We start from the raw sequence: 21,327 nt of genomic DNA on the forward strand, positions 1-21,327 counted from the left end.
GTGTGCAGGTCGTCGGTGTTCTTTTGTGCGAGTCTTCAGTTCCGTTCCGATCGCTGTCGTTAGTAGTGTGCGGCCTGCACTGAACGAAACCGCGTCGAAGCCGCATGCGATCATGAGCTTTTTCAGGATTATTTTTCAGTGTCGCGATTCGATTTTTCAGTGATTGCTCGACCGCAGCATTTTTCAGTCACGAACTGCCAAATTTTAAAATAGAACTCGATTTTGTGTACCGGCATGTGAATTTCAGTAATTGTGAAAAAACTGGCTCGAGAAATGGATGACATGAAAAAATTGGCCATTTGGGTGGTTGTGCTCGCGGTTCTGCAACATGCAGGTGAGCGATTTGCAGCGATTTCGATTTATTTTTGATCGAGTGACTCATATTTATTTTAACACTCTCTTCGTCACGGCACAAAAACAATCAAAATTTTTAGAAAATATCAATTTATTTTTAATTTATTGGAGAAATATTTAATTCTTTTATAAATGTTGTTGACACGTGCTAGATGATAAAACCAATTTTGCGTTTTTTTTTTATTTCGTCTAAACACAATAACCGTGAAATTAATTAATTCGAAAACATGTAAACACATGTGGAGCTGTTGTAAATTACGAGTGAAATAATTAGTGAAAATTGATGATACATTTATTTTTTATACAGGGTGTAACGAGAAGATTATGATTTTTTTTTAAATTAATAATATTTACATTATTGTTAACTAAGACAAGCATACAGAAAGAAACTAAAATTTAAAATTTTTTAATACAATTTTAAAAATGATAATAAATGACCAACGTCCAAAACTGTGACACGTTTACTTAAATTATTTTTTTATTCGGAAACCAAGGCCGATACAAAAATTTATAAGGTACAAAAATTGTTTAAAAATAATGTAGTTTTTGCATAAAAAAAGAATTACGCCACTTAGATTACGTATATCACAAATGTGACTTAAAATGTGTTAAGTTGATATTTTTTTGACGGAGTCTTTCAGCTAAAGCCAACTCTAGATTAATGTGAAAAATGGAAAAACAAAATACACAGAATAATTTAAACGATAAATTTGAACTATTTTCTAAAAGGGGAAATTTTAATAATAGAAATTTTCTTTGCGACATTAAAAGTGATTTTAAAGAATGCAATGTTACTAAAAAAAGATTCGAATAAATACAAATATCCAAATATTATTAAGAGTTATTATTTGTTTTACCTTTTTCAATTAAATTAATTTGAAATTAAAAAAAATCAATAGGTAAGTATGTACCTAAATCGCTTTTTTTGGTCTGGGGAATCTTAGGTTTATTTTTGTTTTTATCGTTTCGTTACACCCAGTATTTCTTGGGTGTTTGTACATACAGGTGTTTCAGAATTCGAGCCTCAAAAAAAATTCATTCTGTCAAAAAATATTGACATTTGACTTTTTTATGTCTATTTAATGTTATTGATGGTTTTGTATTTATTTTTATAATTATTCAGTAAAGATGTAAAAACTTTGGCAATAAAATTATTTTTCCAATTTGGTTGTGAAAAGTATTCGTTGTGATATATGTCATTTTAGTTGTCAAATGCGCTTAATTTTATCACTAGTGTTAAAAAGTGTAACAAAAAGACAACAAATAACTCTATTTTCATGACAACGCCACGATATTATTAGTATGATTTTGAAAATTAATGAAATCACAGATTTAAAGTTAAAATTGGAAAAAATCTTGTTGCGATCACGATGCAAAATAGGTGTTTTTGCACACGACTGTGAAAAACACGCTCATTTGCAACTTGTTGCATAAATAGCTATTTTCTGATTATAAATAGGGTCAAAGTGCAGAAATGAAACTCCCATAGTATCGAAATTTTTATAGATAGAATTTTTTTTTAACATTTTTTCCATGTTTCATCTTACTTTACTTGGCATTTTTTCTGGGGCGCGAGTTCTGGGACACCCCATATAGTGAAAATGAGAAATTCGTGATTTTATGTTTCAGTTGTAACTACTCAAGTTTGACAATTACGATATCAACATTTCATCTACATAAATATTTGCTGGTGAATAAAATTAATAAAATATGCACAAATCAATACAATACGAAGCATTTAATGAAATACGTTTAATTATTCATGGTCCTGTCTGGTAAATATAAAACGTTAAAAATTGGGTGGTTTCATAATTACCAGAGTAAATTTAACGACACGTTTTGTTTAAAAAAATCTTCGTCGCGTTTATTTTTCTTCAGAAATATCCCGGTTTCCGACGCATTTAGATTCAAGCTAAATTTATATAAATTCAATTCCTTGGAGCGATTTTAAACTCAGCACCAATTTAACCGAATTTGCATATTTTTTACACAAATTTTCATTCGTTTCGAATAAGAAAACTATGGATTTAACATATTTTTTCGTGAAAAATCACAGAACTGGAAATGTTTCAGCAGCACACATTAACGGGGAAACAATCCCTTGGTAGAAAAACTAATGCTTGCATTAGGAATAATTCTACTACGAATGAGTTTTGAAGGGTTCATTAAATGTTAAGGGTTTGCTCGATATAAGTTTTTTAACTGTTTCTTAAATGTGGGTTGGAAGCGGGGAAGAAAAAACAATTTGCATGCCATAAATGGCGCTTTATTTAGTGTAAAATATTCGCTGCAATATTTTACTGGTCTTGTAATAGAATTATGAGTAAAACATTTCACGGGCATTAAGTATGCATAGCATATTATAATACTTTGCTTATTCTTAACTCGGTTATTTCGGATACATCTCACGCTCTCTCTCATATTTGAGACTCGATGTCGGAAAAAGGAACGTTTTTGAGATAAATTGACTTGATATTGTGTTAGGGTTGGAGAAGTGTTGTTTAATTTCATTTCATTGAAAATATTGCTAAGTGATGTAGCGTCTGGAATATTACCGGAAAAGCTCTCATTACTTTACTCGGTGCGTTTAATTAACAAAAGGATAACGGCTTGAATAATAATGATACTTTTCATAGAACCCAAATTGTTTCTAAAAATTAAACTAATCAACTTTTGTGGTGTCAGAAACAACGTTCTGATTTTCATTAAACTCTAAACTATATTATGAAAAGTTAAATTTGTTGGATGAATCATGAAATAAAGCAAAAGTTTGAGTTATTATTGACAGGGATGCGTAAACAAAAACCTGATCAATTAATAGGCTTTAAAAATACAAATAACATAAAAGGTTTTTTTTCAGATTTTTTATAATTGCATGACTTGAGAACAATTGCGCGAAAAAACAATTTTTTCCTAAATTTAATGTTTGGAACATTTAAAAACAATTTAATTTTTCGTATAGTACAAAAGAAAAAAAAAGAAAAAAAAGAAAAAAAAAAATAACAGTAAGAAATACAAAAGGGGGTAATGTATGCATGCAATAAAAAGTGTAAAGAAATAGTACATGTTCAAAGTTAAAATGCTTCAAGTTGTTGAGTTTGGAAAAATAATACACTACTGTTAAATTCGAAAAAAAATTCCGAAACTATAAAAAATTGACGTTTTTTTGAAAATTTGCATGAATGTTTGAGTGCTGTGGTATCAACTTTTAACTAATGCGATTAATTTGGTATGAGTAAAATTAGAGTATGCTGAATGGCCTCAAAAATTAGCATTGTTTCTTGTTGTTTTTTACAAATAAAAAAATGTTTTGAGATTTTATCGATTTTTTTTAATCTAACGTAAAAGAATTTGGAAAAATTGTTTTTTCATTTTAATGAAGATTACACAATGTTTAGAAACGATTAATTTTTTAAATTCTTTTGTAAAATTTTGATCAATCTGTCTAAGAAAACGGTTTGATGGATACATTTAAAAGTTTACATTAAACTGTTAAAAATCTGAACACATTAGTCTCCCCATCAATATTTGTGAATACGTGTTAGATTTACTAAAATAACGAAAAAAGTTACTTTTTTGTTTTTTCTTTAACACAATGATAAAAGTACAAAGATTTTTTTTTTTAAAAAACGTAAATGAATCTTGTGGAAAATTTATTTCTGTTTTTGAAACTATCCTTACATTCTCTGTGTAGTCATTTGTTGTTGAGATATCGTTGATCAAAGACAAGAAAGATCTTTTTTATTAAAAGTGAGTTATTTCAGCTACAAATTAACGTAAAGAGAACATAAAAAAAGCAAATTGAAACTGAATAAATAATCTATCCGACCCATGCATTGATTTAACTAATAAAAATCTTTCCAAGTTCGTGGACCAAAAAAAAAGGATAAAAAAGTACAATGTTTTCCACATTAGTAGAATTGCCTTTTTTTTGCCAGGATTAGAAATCTGATACTTCAAAATGTTTATGAAATTAAATGACCATTCACAAAAAAAATTCAAGAAATTTTTGGTTTCATTAATTCTAGTAGTTGAATATATAAAGTTTATGTAGAATGTTTTGTCGTTTTAAAGTATTTGAGATATTTGACGGAGTCTTTCACCAAAAGCTAATTCTGGATTAATTTGAAAAATGGAAAAACAAAATATTTAGAACAATTTAAACAATAAATTTGATCCATTTTCTTGAAGGGGAAATTAGAATAGAAATTTAAGACATTTTTGGGACATTAAAAATGATTTTAAAAAATGCAGTGTTATTAAAAAAGATTAGAATAAACACGAAATTTCAAATATTATTAAGTTATTATTTTTTTTTTACCTTAAGTATATTATTTTCAATTAAATTGATTTGAAATTAGAAAATTTCAACGTTTGTAGTATATCTAGTCGGCGCCCGTGATTATTATTGACTAAATTTGAAAAAGTTATTTATAATTTACTAAAAAGTTGCTTTAAATATAAAATAAACAACTTCATATTTTAGTTTATGATCCAAACAAATATAAGTTTATGTTCCAAACAAAATTCTGGAAAATATGGGAATTTTTCAAGTTTCCTCATTTAAGCGTCTAAAAATATCTTGCCGCTTATTTTTTAAATGTTAAATGTCAATCTGAGAAACTAACTACCGCAGTGAAAGCTAAATTGCCTGTAATTATTTCAAACAGTTATCTTGTTTGACTAATTATTCCAGTTGCCGAAACTTAAATCTCCATTCTGTCAAAAGTGTTAAACTCATCGTCAAAAATAAATTTCTTGTTCGTTTTTTACCTCACACACCTGTCTTATTCCCCCATGATGTCCGTTACATAGTCGTGGCATCCGGTGGTTCGCGAGCAGTGGTCCGTACTTCCGGTTAGGGATGACAGCTCTTCTTTCGCTGACCTTTATCATTGTTCTTGAGGAAGGGTGTTAATGTTTAACTATATATTGTTGTAAGTTGATATACGGACACCTATTGTCGGACGACTATAAAAGAGATTTGCGCGTTTTTTATTATCATCTCGGCGACGGAAGTCGACTGAAATTATTGCGCTTTTACTTTATTTTACGTGTCAGGGCGGTAAGACCTTTTTGTTGATGATGTAAAGGCACAGATTTAGGGATGAGGAATAGGGCGAAAAAACGTTATTATTACTGCTGCTATTTTTAAATGAGTATTTATAAAATTGCATCGAATTTTTTTTAAGAGTTAGTAAAGAAATATGTAGTAGGTATGTTATATCACAAGGTAGAGAAGAGATTTTTTATAGCTGAACAGTTTATGTATATTTTACAATTAGTAGTGAAAAAAAAAACATTTTTATTTAGTTTATTACCAGAATTACGAGTATATTAATAGAAAAACGATTGTGTTTGCTGCTACCACAAGGGTTTGTACGCTATTTTATTCACAATCATCTTTCCTAAGGACAGGAATCCAATAAAGAATTTACCAAATTTTTAAAAACATGACAGAGTGTGTCCCAGCAAGTTGAAAAAGTCTATTAGTGATCTTAAAATGGTAAAATTAGAAAAAAATTATATAGGACATTGATAGATACTAATCTAGTCCATTGCCTAAAATTATTTTCAATTATACAGCGAGTCTCAAAAATAAGTTACAATACAAACTTGTGTTTTTTTTAAATGAAACTCCATATGTTTCTTAGCGTTTTTAGATATAGATTTTTATGACAATGTTTTGCTTAGTTTTAAAAATAAGAGGTTTTTTTTGACGAAAACATGCACTTTTTAAAAATTTATTACCCAAAAACTAAGGCATCTAGAAATATTTTTTTTTACTACCGCACAGAAGAAGGTACAAGCTATAAGGCTGTTACATTTTTTTGAGTGTGTTGCATTTGCAAAGATAAAAAATGAAGGCGTTTGTTAAAAGTTCAATACCTTAAAAGAATTAAATGGAACACCCTATTTATTGTTTTTCCATTTAAAAGATTATTAAATTGTCTTTCTAAAATTATTTACTTTTAGGTGTTTATAATCAATAACTAAAAAGATATTTAACGTTAAAAAATAAAAAAAATTACTATTGTTTCAGTAGCCAAAAAGTGCACAGTTGCACAAGAGATGGAAGAAATATCACTTAATAATCACATTTGTGTTAAACTGAACTCATTATTCTTTATTTTTACAATAAAATGATTCAAATTTCAGTATTTATAACAACTTTTACAATCTCTGGATTAATCAACGGATAAATAATTTGTGGTGGAATTACTATGGTTGCAATAGTATCAACAATGCTCAGATATTGATAGGCATTGTTGCTATAATTAATATTGAATGTTAAATATCTTTTCATTTATCAATTCTAGACATTGAAAGTTAGTTTTTTTAGATAGACAATTTATCAATCTATTAGATGCAAAAATAAAAAATAGGGTGTTTTATTTAAATTTTTTAAGTTATTTAACTTTTAACAAACTTTTTAAGTTATTAATCTTTACAAATGCAAAATACTAAAAAATTACTACAATTCTGTACTTTCTTCATTGCAAAAGTATAAAAAAATTGTTCTAGATGTCTTAGTTTTTGTGTAATAAAATAAAAAGTCATGCTTTTGTCAAAAAAAAACGTCTTATTTCTAAAACTAAGCAAAATCGACTAATAAAAGTTTAGAGTAAAAACATTGTTTTAAAAAGCTACCCCCAAAAATGCTATGAAATATACGGTGTTTCATTTAAAAAACACAAGTTTGTATACGTAACTTATTTTTGGGACATGCTATATGGTTGAAAATAATTTTAGGTGATGCACTAGATTAGTATCTATCAATGTCTTATACATTTTTTTTTTAATTTCACCATTTAAAGGTCACTAATGGACTTTGTGGCCATTTCCCACCATGTACTGTCATATTACATATGAACTGATAAGGAAGTGACAACTTCCCAACCTGAATCTGGTATTTAATAGCATATTTATCACAGGTTGTTTATCACTCGAGATGCTTAGCATTGAGGAAAATAATTAATGTGAGGCTATTAAAATCTTCTTTATTGTGTTTTGTATATATTTTTTGTACAATGAATTTTTAAGCTAAGCAATTGCTTCATAAATGATATCGTTTTTAATTTATTACTACTTGTACATAAACTGTTGTCACGTTTTGCTAAGCTGTAACTCTTTAATGAATGAAGGTAAAAAAAATGTAAACATTTTTTCTCAGAATAGCATTTTCTATTACTGATTGAGGTAGGGTAGTTTACTTTTGGGACTACCTGTATATGCATATTGGTAATTTGAAGGGAGTGCATTTTTCAGGAAGAAGATTCAGCGTAGATAAAACCATTTTCAGAACCTTTTAAGACTAATTAAACCTGAAACATAAATAGATTCACTTACCGACTTGAGATTTATGGGTTTTGTAGTCAATTAAATGCTAAAGTTGCAGACAATCAGCGTAAGAAATAAGTTCGTTTCACACCTTTAAAGAATTGGTAGTTTTTAAAGTTTTAAAGGTATTAAAAATAGGGTAGTAATGAAGCGATGAGTAAGTAATTCAATTTTGATCAGTATAAAATGATAAATGATCCGTATAATTTAATATTTTGCTCAGTAAAAATAATAAATGCTAAGTAAAGCACGCAAAGTATTCTATTGTAATTTGTTCAGTAAACAAATCCAATTTGGACAGTAAAAATAATAAACCCTCAGTAACTTTTATCAAAATTAGTAAAACAACATAAAATTTAAAGAATTTTTATTCTTGGTTACATAAAAATGTATGGCCCCTGTGCAAGAATGTTATTTATTATTGGTACTTAATTTTATATTACTATTATTTATTATTATTGGAGGGTGGTATATGTTTTAGCAAGGGCTCCTGCGCAAGAATGATTTTAGCAAAGGCTGGAACTGTGCACAAATGGTAATCAGTCTAATTAGCGTATGCCACTCTTTGCACTACTGTAAATGTGTGAATATTAAATTAATTAGTTTTGCTAGACATTCATTCGTTATTTTTACTGTGCACTTATTATTTTTACTGATCAAAAATAAACTGTGCATATACTTTGTTCCCTTAAAAATAGTCGCAATATACATTAGCTTTACTACACCAGAGAGTTTAGTCATATGTTTTTAAAAGGTAAAATGTTTGTATCAAGAGTGTCTCCGGTACGCTTTTAAGGGAATTCCTTTCAAAAGAAAGTAGGAAATCGTTTGCTACACGCCACAAAAAATAAATTGGCTTTCAGTGGGATTTAGCCTTATTTTGATACGTAATACATGTGTGTAAGTAACACCAAAAAAACGTTTTTAATTCTAATCGATTTTGATTAAATTTGACGGACAAATGAACCAAAATGGGATCGAAAATGTAGTAAATCGTACGAGTAAACATTTACATGGACGCTAATGTGCATTTTTCAACTAGACGAGTTAAAATTAGATCGATTTCAGCGGTATTTTTAGAGCGACTGCGAATCTCCGTTTTTTTTTGTTAAACTAACAAAATTAAATAGATATAATAACGTGCCTCGAGTCTGTTAAAACTTGCTAATGAATATTTTCGCATAAAAATTTTATGATTTTCCCTGGGGAATTTTTTCGTAATTATCCGGTCAAAAATGTTCCAGTTTTTGATGAAAACAAGAATTGACTTTGGAGTAAACATCGTAGCTTCTAGTATTTATTCTTGGGACATTTATGTCTTTTCCTTTTCGTGCGTTTCATCCCAATGTCCAAAGGGAAAAGGGTTCTGTCGCTGCGCGAAAATATATGACGCCAGATAGAAATAAAATGCACTGTTTAGACATGAACAGCTTCAATAACTTGCAAAATATATTTCTGCTACGTTTGCGTGGGAGAATAGCAAAGATTCGGCCATAAATATTATGAATCTTTAGAAAAAATCAAGTTATGTAAAATTCTACATGAATGAACGGTGTATTTTTGTAAAATTCATTGACGGTTAAATATAGACCAGATTATACGCACCTAAACTTTTATTGCTTCTACGTTAAACGAACCAAAATAAATATTAAATGCAATGTTTAATTTTACAGTTCATTTTCGTGAAACTTTGTTTACTTTTTTATATTTAAGTAGAAAATAAATTTTATCCGCAAACGTCACAAAAGTGACTATTTTTATTACTATGTATACTAGAAACTGAACCTGTCGGATTCGAAAATGTTGTATAGAAGTTAAAGGGGGCTCGCGGCTTTGCCGCTCGCTCTTGTCTAAAGCTCTAGAACATTTGGATTACTTTTCTCGATTTTTGTCAAAATTTTGATCGATTTTTAGTACCTGATGGAGCGTTTCCTCTTATAAAAATTAGTATATGTTATTAGGAGTAAAAGTGACAGTTTACGTGACGAAGCTGAACTTTTATTATTTTTATTAAACTCACTTTTACTCCGAATAACATACTATTATTCATATCTAGAGAAAAGACTAAAGAGCAACACTATAACCAGCAAGTAAATGAACAAAATAATCAGGAAGCTTTGCAAGTAGTGAAATCATCACAACACTTATAAACAAACAGCGTCAGTATCGGAATGTCTTGAGATTTTTGAAACTATTTATTAATGACTAGTGCAGTTAGTAGTGCAAAATGATGAATGTTGATGATCTGTAATGTATTTATTCCAAAATTGCTGAAGCAGCGAAATGGTAAATGTCAATAATGTCTTGGTAAAAGTAAATACGCTTAGGCGCAAAAATAGAGTTTCTACTCCATGGCTGAAAAGTATTATTTTAGGTGTATTTTATTAATTTCTAGTTTGAATTTTCATAAATTACGCCTTTTTATTCTCTGAATAAAAAAATGAATGCCATAAACAGTGCAAAACAAAAGAGAAAATAAAATTTATGACGTCAATCAAAAATTTTACTGTTTTTATTTAAAATTGTGTGCATTTGAAAACGTTAAAGCAAGCTATTTATTGGAATAAAACGTTAATGAAACAATGCATTTAATATAAACTTGTTCAATATTTGAATACTAATGAAGTGAGGTTTAATCCACAAAATTAAAACTTTACCATGCTTTCAGTTTTTTTGAAAACTGAAAAAATTGTAATTTAGCCGGCTCGAATTTTTAGTTATATTTCAAAACATTAGTTTAATGAATTTCTGTTTTGTCTCAAATGTTTTTGCTTTGAAACACAATATTAAAAATGAAATATGTGGGAGTTTTTATATTTCTGTGATTTTATTACAAATTCTTACTTTAATTACAAACTCATTTGTAATGCAAGCGCACTTTAACGGTAAATAATTTTATTCGTATTTTTGCGTTCTGTGTTTAGTTTTTTTCTAACAAGTTTTGAGATTCGCTTGTTTGTGTTACATCGTGGATAGTTTACACGATAGGAGTCCTAATATTTATTGTTGACAATGAAAATATTATCTTGTGCTAAACTAATTGTTTAACAATAATATCGAACAGTTAAGGATTTTAAATGCGCGTCGGAATTTTTTCATTTTGTAGAAAACGTTGGGGACATGAGATAGGCTGACCGACGATTTCCATTTCAAATTGAAGAGTTTTTGTCAGCGGAGACTAATTATGTGTGTTTGAAAGCTCGCAAAATACTAAGCAAATCTGGATGTTTGTAAAAAAAATTAAAATATTTTTTAAGATAAATTTACGTAGCTTCCAGGCTAATGATGTATTCTATATAAACCGTTTTTTTCTACGAGTCAATTTTTTTCTTTCGATTTACGTGTATTAATTTCGGACTTTTGTTGTTGGATGTAAATGAAAACGGCATTACTTCTGGTTGTAAACTCCGACAAAGCTGAATGGCCTCATAAATTAACTTTACGCACAATTGCTACCAAATAAATTGTCCCGCAGACTCAAAAGGTAAAATATGGTACCGATCAATCTGGGCTGTTTAAATACAACCAAGTGTGCACAAAGACGGAGAATTTGGAAAATCAAGTGGAAGAAGAGAAAAGAAATATTATTTATGATGATTTAATGAGAAAAATCGCTGGGAGTTTGTTTGTCTAGTTCCTGTCTCTTCGACATTGTTTATTAAAGAGGAAAAAGTCTCATGTGTGATAGCAAACAATAGCAGCATCCTATTTACAAATTGCACTATATTCACATAAAACAACGGGATATCTTAGTGCAAAAGCTGAAAAACATGAAAAAAAAGAGTTTGAAATCTTCTAATTACATACAGACTGTTCTGGTTAAATTCCACATTACGGGCACTGACTACATGGGTCACCCATGATGAGTGCATGGGGACAGATGCACTCTTGTTTAAAGTAAAAAAAATGATATTTGTAATTTTGTATTTTTATAATAACGTTGCATTTTTTAAAATCACTGTTAATGTATGAAAGTAGTTTTTATTATTCTAATTTCCCCATCTAACAAATGGGTGAAATTGTGAAATTTATCGTTCATATTATTTTATTCTGTTTTTTCATCTTTTAAATTAATCCAGAATAAGCTTTTAATGTTATTATCTCAAATATCTACTTCAAAATGACAAAACATTCTACATAAACTTTTTATATACTTACTACTTTAAAAAATTAAGGAAACAAAAAATTTCTTAAATTTGTTGGAGATTTTTAAAAGAATTGTATCTAGATTTAATAAAAACATCTTGAAGCTTCAAGTTTGGTCTGTTGACAAAAAAGTTTCTGAGCTATGGCTAATAGCGCGGGAAAAATTGTATTTTTTGTATCTTGTTTTTGGTCTACGGAATTTTTTATTAGTTAAATCAATGCATGGGCCGAATAGCTTGCTTATTTAGCTTCAATTTGTTTTTTTTTTATCTTCTTTTTACGTCAACTTGTCGCTGACTTTTAATGAAAAAGGATCTTTTTGTCTTTGATCATCGATATCTCAGTAACTAATGGTCAGATAAAGATGGTTTTAAAAACTGGAATAAGTTTTCTACAAAACCCTTTTACGATTTTTTGAAAAAAAATTGCTTTTAATATTGATTAAAGAAAAGAGATTTAGTAAATCTACCACGTATTCACAAATATTGATGGGGACTAATGTGTTTTTTACACCTTAATGTACCTTAAATAGTTCTGTAAATTTTTTAATCAATCCATCAAATTGATCAAAATTTTAGAAAAGAATTAAAGGCATTAATCGTTTTTGAACATTGTGTAATCTTCATCAAAATTTGTAAAAAATTAAGAAACAATAGTCCATTCATAAGAAATTGTTACTACAAATTGAAGCAGAAGCAGAACTAAATTCTCTTCTATTTAATGAAGAAAAAATTGGGGCGCTTTATTTTAAAAAAACTGAGTTAAGGGTATTTGAAGTTTTTCAAATGTAACCTTAAATTTTGGCTGTTTGTTAATTAATTTTTCTATTATGAATACACTAAAGAAAAGATCTTACTTTCTGCTTTCATGTGCCCAAATACGGTTTCAACTGGTAGTGTTAACAATTTTTGAATAGGAAAGTGCGAATTTAAAAAAAATCAAAAAAGTCTAAATATTTCGAAAACGGTTAAACTTAGGTATAGGGAAGGTTGATAAAAACTTGCTCAAAATAACGTGAGTAATCTAAAAACACAATGAAAAACATAGGAAATATTCGCATTGAGTTGGACCTAACTGATAAATATCATTATTAGAACTCTCACTACTGATAATGGGGGGTTTAGGCGGAACACTCTGTATACTCTGTTAATTCAGCTTCTTGGGGTGTGATTTAGAAAAGGCCAAGAAATACAATTTCACCTGTGATTTCTTATGCAAGACTTATTTTGTATTCCCTATTTTTAAGTACTTGGATCAAATTTTCCTGCTCCAATTTCCATTACGTTTTCAGAGGGCCTTTTCAGGGAGTCAGGTGGCGAAATTCGTATGTGCTACCTGGAGCGAGACAGCTAAAAGAATTCGGAAATGTGTGTGTCCTTTTGATACACTTTTATAAAATCGCACAAAACTAAAATAAAATCTGCTTCATGTACCGAGTCTTTGATGTCGAATGTATCCGAGATAACACGTAATAAATAAAATTCTTCTTTATATTTCCCACGTAACGTATGCGAGTACATGAAATAAAACTTGAAAGTTTGCGTTTTTATTATCGTGTTTTGGGAATTTAAAGCCACCTCTCTGGAGCATTGGACTGATCCTTTCTAATCGATTCGTAACAGAGCAGAAGCTCAATTAATTTTAGGTCGAGCGACAAAAACAGATGGCTGGAAGGAGGATCGAAATCTCCTATTATAACATTTAATATCATTAAAATTGGTCCAATTAATAAAATTAAAAGGATAAAAGAACACCAACGTGCTTTGCAACAGGTCAATGAATATTAGTTAGTGATGTCAAAAATGTAGATTTAATTATGTTTGCATGCCGTTTGTTATGGGACTAACTGGAGCTATTTGTTTGCATAATTGTCGGACATAATGAAGCACAAAAAGTTGACGGTGTGAAATATTTAGAGCTTGTTTAGTGCATGTTTGGTGTGATTATAATTTTGTCTGCTGTTTTACATTTTATGTTTTTTTTTCAAATCAAGAAAAATTAGCATTTTAGCAAAAATTTGAAAAACGAAAAATTTTCAATAGTCTAAGTCTAAAATTCTAATTTTGTTTTTTTGGAAATTAAAAAATTGTTAAAAATAAATGATAGGAGTATTATTTTTGCATCTTCTTCGAGCATTTTTTACGTTTTTCAAGCAGAAACGTGATTATTTCGCTCAATTTTCTTAAAAAACATCTAAATTGGTAAAATAGTTCTAGTGATAATTTACGTAGGTACATTTTTCAGGTAGAAACACAAATATTTCGCAGGATTTCATTAAAAACTTTACCGAAAAATTTAACAAATTGTGTTATTTTCCCGGTTTTTGAGTGTTTAAGCACGTTTTGAAATCGAAAATTTTTGTTTAAACAGGCTAAAAATTTACAAAATTAACAAAACATTAAAAAATCTTAGTTTTTTTTTTGCAAGATTTCACTAAAACAAACTAAAAAACCAAAAAAAATGAAATTGAAACTTTGCGCGTTTTTTAGCTAGAAATGCAATTTTTGCAAAATTTTGTTAAAAACAAGCCGCAAAATCACTGTCTTGGGCCGAACATGATGTCACTTTTGTTTTTACCAAGTGTTTTAGTACATTTTTAGATAAAACACAATACATTTGCAAAATTGCAAGCTAAAAATTCAACAAATGAGGGTAAAATTGCTGTTATTTTTGCGGTTTTTGAAAGTTTCCTCACATTTTTAAGAAAAAGACTAAAAAATCGAAAATTCTGTTTAAACAGGCTAAATTGCAAAATTAATATTGATGTTATTTTGTTTGATTTACTCGATTTAACTGGTTTTTGAGCAAAATTAAGACAAAAATAAACCGGACACCACAAAAAATTGGTCGAAAATTTTTTTTCAATTTTTTTTGCAAGATTTTGTTAAATGAAATTAAAAACAACAGGTCGTTAAAAACAATTGAAAAAATCACCAACTTGGACCGAAAATAATGTCATTTTTGTATTTTTTGAGTGTTTTAGCACATTTTTTTCAGATGCAACACAATTATTTTGCAAAATTTTGTTAAAAACCAGCTAAAAATTTAACAAAGTAGATTAAAAATAGTGCAACTTTTGCGGTTTTTGAGTGTTTAAGCACGTTTTTGAGATAAAGACAAAAAAATAGTAAAATTTCACTTACACAGGCTAAAAAAATCACTTAATCAAAGCGAGATTGATATTATTTTTAGTTTGTTTTGCTCGACTTACTCCGTTTTTACTAATTTGTTTTAGAAAATCTTGTTCAAACACGCCCAAAAATCACAAAAAAAAGTTGTTATTGTTGTTATTTTGTTTGGTTCACTCGATTTAACTAGTTTTCGAGCAAAATTTAGACAAAAATAATCCGAGAGACCACAACATTTGGTCGAAAATTTTTAAACACGTTTTTTTAGTTTTTTTTTGCAAAATTTTGCTAAAGCAAATAAAAAAGTCAACAAACCAAGCTGAAAATTAGCACGTTTTACAACTGGAAATGCATTTTTTTTAATTTTGTTAAAAACAAGCTGAAAAATTAGTGATTTAGGCCAAAAAGTCATTTTTGACTTCTTAGACTGTTGAAGCAGATTTTGCCATACCGAGTCAAAAATCACTAAATTGTTAGTAGAAAAGATTATATTATATTTCTCACTCAGTTCATAAAAAAAAACTAAACTTTTGACAATGTTGGAAAGATTTAAATTGTAATTTTGAAATCTAGTGAAAAGAGTTGTTATTTGGCTTTTTAATTTTTTTAATTTTGATCTGGTAAATTTTATTTTCTTAAACTTGACAACACTAATTTTCAGTATGTTACTTACAAGATTTAATGATGAAAAATTGAAGTTTTTTTAGGTGATTTATGGCAAAAATATAGATAAATATGGATTTTAATAGCCACTTAACGTTGGTTATTTTATCAATCACGCAGATTTGATCGGAAAACTTCCTTAATGCAATACATTCCGAATTCTAATCAATTTAAGCTCGACATTCATAAATCATAATAAAAGTTTTGATAAATCGAAACTATTCCCCTGCTTGATTAATTCCATATATCGAACGATATAAATCGCAACGAAAAGTCGAGTTGAGACTTGCCTATCGACCACTTTTATTCAGTTTTGCAAAATAGCGCCTTCAACACAAAAACTTTATGTAAATCTAGGTCAGGCGTCGTATACGCTTGTGTAATTTTCTGTGTGGACATCTTAATGTGGCACAAAAATAACACTGCTGGCAAATTCAAAGCTAACACCCGCGGATTCAGACACTTGTCTATTGCTTTCGTAAAAATACTAAGAATAATTTGCAGATCTTTTGACTTATTATTGTTGGCTGGCGTCTAAACCCGGAAATTTATCCTTATTATCATTTTTACGTCGTTAAATTAATGGGTTTTTCTTCGATTAAACGTAATTAGTTGGAGATTTACAAACATTTCAAGGAAGTTGCTAGCAATCGAAGTTATTTTTCACAGGAACAGATAAGATGTTCTCACAGTTGGGAGTAAAAAGTCTGGAATGGTCTTTGCCATTTACTTTATGTGCAATTTGGAATTAAATTGTTACGTATGTGTTTTAAAACTACTTGAGTTTTTTAAAAGTGTTAAATTCACGAAATAAATTTGTTGATTCAAGTCTTGCAATCTTTTGTTTGCCTTTCATTTACGGGGCAATAATTTCCCGATTTTAACGAGAGAGATAACTTCGTTATCTCAAAACAATGATTCGTACAACTTAATTATCGACTGTGTCAACTCAACCAAATGAAACTTCGATACGATTGTACTTTTCGCGCTAAATAGTTTAATGAAAATTTGAAATTTAATAAAACTGGATTAGATGCGAGCTTAGCCAATTGTAAAATCAGCAAGGCCTCGAGCTACCTATACGCTACGCCCTTTTTTAATCAGATATCCTGAGAATCGGAGGATTTACCCTTAAAATTGCGTAGGAAATTAAACGTCAAATTGACGGAGCTGAGATCTTATTGGTTGTGAGGGATGATTTGTTATTGGTGGTTATCTAAATTTCGTTTGCATAGAGGAAAATGATTTGTATTTGACGGTAAGGAAGATCAACAGGAAATTTTTCAGACTGATGGCGTCTTGGAAATTTCACATTTTTCACACAAACGGATGAAATTTTAATCGATTTCGATTCAGTAATTAATGCACGGAGTTGACGTGGCTCTTTTTACATTCTTCTTTCATAAAACAAATTTTTGTTGATATTGATTACCAATTACACAACTTCATCAATAATTCAGCCACACTTGGCGACGCAATCCTGAAATAAAGATGTCATCAGTCATCACATTTTTATTGGCCAATGATTAACATGATCCCCTGAAAGGCTGAAAAAAGACAACAAAAAATGTAATTAATTTTTCAATGTTATAGACAATGTTTTAATATTACTTTGTAAGTAATTTTATTACCACAAAGTTTGTGAAGTAATAAATGTTTTGCAAAAAGTTATACAGGGTGCGCCAGAACTCGCGCCCCAGAGAAAATTTTCAAGTAAGCTAAGATACCAGGAACATGGAAAAAATGTTTAAAAAAGACTATCAAAAAATTTTTGTATTTATTTTTTTACATTTGACATTTTTTATGTCTATTTAATGATGCTGATGATCTTGTATATGTTTTTTTTACAATTATTTCGTAAAGGTACAAAAATTTTGCGAAAAAAAAACACAAATAACATTGAACAGAGTTACAGTTTAGGATACAGCTTCCTTGTTTCCTCTTTGAATAGCCTATAGCAAAAAAAAAACTAAAATTATTTTTTTTACAGAAATAAATAGAGTCAAAGTGCAAAATTTAAACCCTCATAACTCTGAAATTTTTATAGATAAAATTTTTGTAACATTTTTTCCATTTACCTTATATGACATTTTTCTATGGGGCGCGAGTTCTTGCGCAGCCTGTATATGAAAAATATAAGAACGGTTATAATGTGCAATATAACCATGCGAATAAAGAAGTTACACTGTGAAACAAAACCGCAATATAAACGAAATATAAAGGCGGTTATATAAACAAAATATAACCACGCGTAAATAAAGGTTAACTAAGGAAATATAAACGTGTTATCTAACCGAAAAATAAGCTCGCGTATGTAATGGTTATAGATTACAAGATGTGACAGAAATATAGACGAGATGTAAGAGAGGTTATATTTATATTCGAAATGTAACCACGTGTATATATCGTTTATAAAACTTTTCCATTTGATCTAACTCTGGTTTATAATTAAAAAAAGCATCACATTGATGAGCCAGCGATTATATTACATAGTTATATAATTGTGCTACTAGGGGTTAACTAATTCCTGAAAGGCTGAAAAAAACTACAACAAAAAATGTAATTAAGTCTTTATGCCTTAAGTAATATTTTAATATTAATTTATAATAAATTTTATTCCAATTAGAATTATTTATTACAAATTGTATGAATTAATAAATCTTATGCAAAAAGTAATATAAGAAAAATATGCGCAATATAACCACGCGTATATATTGGTTGTATAATCTTTTCATTTGAACCTAACGTGGTTATCTAATAGTTAGTAGAAGAGCTGTCACACTTATGAGCCAGAAGTTATATAACCGTTATATAATTGTTATATTAGGGCTGAAATAAATATAAAAATGGTTACATATATGCGCAAGGTAACCAGACGTTTGTAGAAGTTATATCATGAAGCAGAACCTCAATATAAGCGAAATATAAGGGCGGTTAACCATAATATAACCACGTATTACAGGGTGCGCCAGAACTCGCGCCCCAGAGAAAATTGCCATATAAGGTAAGATACCAGGAACATGGAAAAAATGTTAAAAAACTTTTATCTATAAAAGTTTCGAAGTTATGAGGGTTTAAAGTTTGTACTTTGACTCTATTTATTTCTATTGGAAAAATAATTTTCAGTTTTTTTGCTATAGGCTATTAAAAGAAGAAACAAGGAAGCTGTATCCTAAATTGTAACTCTGTTCAATGTTATTTGTGGCTTTTATTGGCAAAATTTTTGTCCCTTTACTAAATAATTGTAAAAAAACATATACAAGATCATCAGTATCATTCTGGCGCACTCTGTATAAAGGTTAGATAACTTTAACAGAAATATAAGGGAGATATAAGTGCGGTTATATATATGAAATATATCGACACGTATGGATTGGTTATACTCCATTTAAACCTAACCTTGGTTATATGACAGTTAGCTGAAAAGGCGTCACATTTATGAGACAGCAGTTATACAACTGTGCTACTAGGATGTTTAATAATTGCAGTTGAATAATACATAAATTCTAAAAGTGATTACGTTTATTCAAACTCTATTAGGCTTTAGTCAGATCCACTCGGAAAACTGGCGTCACAAATGTAATTTCTCTTTATATTTCAATGTATCAAATATCGTTTTATTTCTACCCTACCTACAGTCTTTTTCAGGATTTCAAAGGTATAATTTTGCAGTTTGCACGATTTTCATGTCTTTTTGCGCAGTTATTCTGCATTCAATAAAACGCTGTTTTTATGTAATTTTTTAATGATTGCGAAGAAAGTTGGAAAGAAAGTGGTTCTTATCGGCTAATCTTGGATTGTGTTAAAACAGAATCGAACATTGGGGATTTGCTTGCTTTCGCAGCGATATAGTTTTTAGAGCACGTACACGTCTGTGGACATTAAAAATGGCGCTTTCCGAATTTATGACTTTGTCTTTGGTTTGTGGATTTTTCGCTGTTTGATATTCGTGTTAATTATGTAAAAAGAGCAATAAAGTTGGTGAAGCGTGTGTGCACGCCTAGAAAGGGCGGTAAACCGGAATTACCTTAGCTAAGATTAACAGCTGCTTAGAGGGGTTCTTAACGTTCGGGTAAATGTCTAATTCCCTTTAGTATTAAATGAATGTTTCTTAGGTCACGAAATTTTGCAAACTTAAAATATCAGTGACTGTCTTGGAAGAAAATCAAAGAATTCGGCACAGCGTCGAATTTCCTCCTGTGAGATCAACTTTAAAAGCGATTTTCGAAGCTAATAATAAACTGAAGTAGCACTTATAATACTCTAAATATAAAGTTGCGAGTAGCTGATCACTGGTTAAATTTAAACTTGAGACACATAGTAGAAAATGCGAAGTTTCGATGAGAAAAAAAATTGTGTCTTAAGAGTGGGAATGCTTTCTACTTTGAGACTATCGAAGCATAATGACACGCAATGGGTTGCGTGAGAACTTGGGTTGGGATCAGTTTAATTCAATGAGTTACAATTGGTTGGCCAACCGTGGACAAATCATCAACAACCATACGCTAATGAACTTGCAGATGATTTTGTGATGAGATTAGGCTCGGTTGGGGGAAAATTTTTCGTAATTATTGCAATTAAAGCCCAAATTTCGGATGCATCATTTACTGACGGAGATTTATCGGGCGAGTCACACAGAGGGGCCCAATTAAACAAAAAATTAGAGTAGGATTTTTTTGTATATTGATAAACAGAATTTTATTGGTAGGCCACCAGCTATACGGTTGTAACAGGGGCTTGTAATTTTACACCTAATTATGATTCACCTGCATAATATTCAATAGGTAGGTAAATATGTGAAATAACGGGTACTCATGTGGTTTCAACATCAATATTCTATAACAAGTACATAAAAAACTTCAATTATTATTGTCATATTTTTGTCTAATATTTTGATTTTTATTTATTACCGAACACACCCTCAAAAACTCAAGAAATTCGTAATTTTTTAAATTTGGTCTGATAACGTTTTATGCAGTTTTGAAGCTTCTAGGATCTCTAGGAATGTAAAAATGCATCAATTTTAAAGTTGAGTTTTTTTTAAATTTTTGTCGAGATTTTGGTCCAATTTTTGGTACTCTCCAATTATTGGCGCTAGTGTTTGGGATCGTTAAAAAGAAAATCTAATTTTTTATCATATACAAAAACATCAGTATTGTACGATAAATAGTTATTGAGAAAATTGCTAATAAAGTCAAAAATATTGAAAATATAAATTCTACTATAACTTCGAAAAGATTACGAATTTTGCAGTTTTCTCGACTTTCATCAATTGATGGTAATTCTGATCCCAGCGAGTTGAAAAGTTCGTTAGTGACCTTTAAATAATAAAATTAAAAAAAAATTGTATAGGACATTAATAGATGTTCCAAAAATAAGTTACGATACAAACTTGTGTTTTTTTAAATGAAACACCACATGCTTGGATATGTTGGATGTAGATTTTTATGACAATATTTTTTATGCTAAATTTTTTTCAGTTGATTTTGCTTAGCTTTAAAAATAAGACGTTTATTTTGACGAAAACATGCATTTCTTAAAGTTTATTACACAAAAACTAAGATATCTAGAAATATTTTTTTTTACTACCGCAAAGTTGTAACATTTTTTTAGTGTGTTGCATTTGCAAAAATAAAAAAAAATTAAGGCATTTGTTAAAAGTTCAATAACTTAAAAAATTTAAATGGAACACCTT

General features: G+C 29.3%; 1 protein-coding gene across 5 annotated transcripts in view; it reads left to right on the forward strand.

The window, feature by feature from the left end:
- The first annotated feature begins 54 nt into the window (after positions 1-54).
- LOC123016327 overlaps positions 55-21,327 on the forward strand; it is a 193,403-nt gene continuing 172,130 nt past the window's right edge. For all 5 annotated transcript variants that reach the window (XR_006413436.1, XR_006413433.1, XR_006413437.1 and 2 more), the window contains exon 1: positions 55-334. Coding sequence is in view for 1 of the 5 variants with exons in the window: in XM_044416666.1 (XP_044272601.1) it covers positions 274-334 (61 nt within the window). In the remaining 4 variants the exon portion in view is untranslated. The remainder of the gene's footprint in view (positions 335-21,327) is intronic.

Source organism: Tribolium madens, unplaced genomic scaffold (genome assembly GCF_015345945.1).
Source record: "Tribolium madens isolate multiple individuals breed KSU strain unplaced genomic scaffold, Tmad_KSU_1.1 Scaffold_11;HRSCAF=98;Tcas5.2_LG3b, whole genome shotgun sequence".
NCBI lineage: Eukaryota > Metazoa > Arthropoda > Insecta > Coleoptera > Tenebrionidae > Tribolium > Tribolium madens.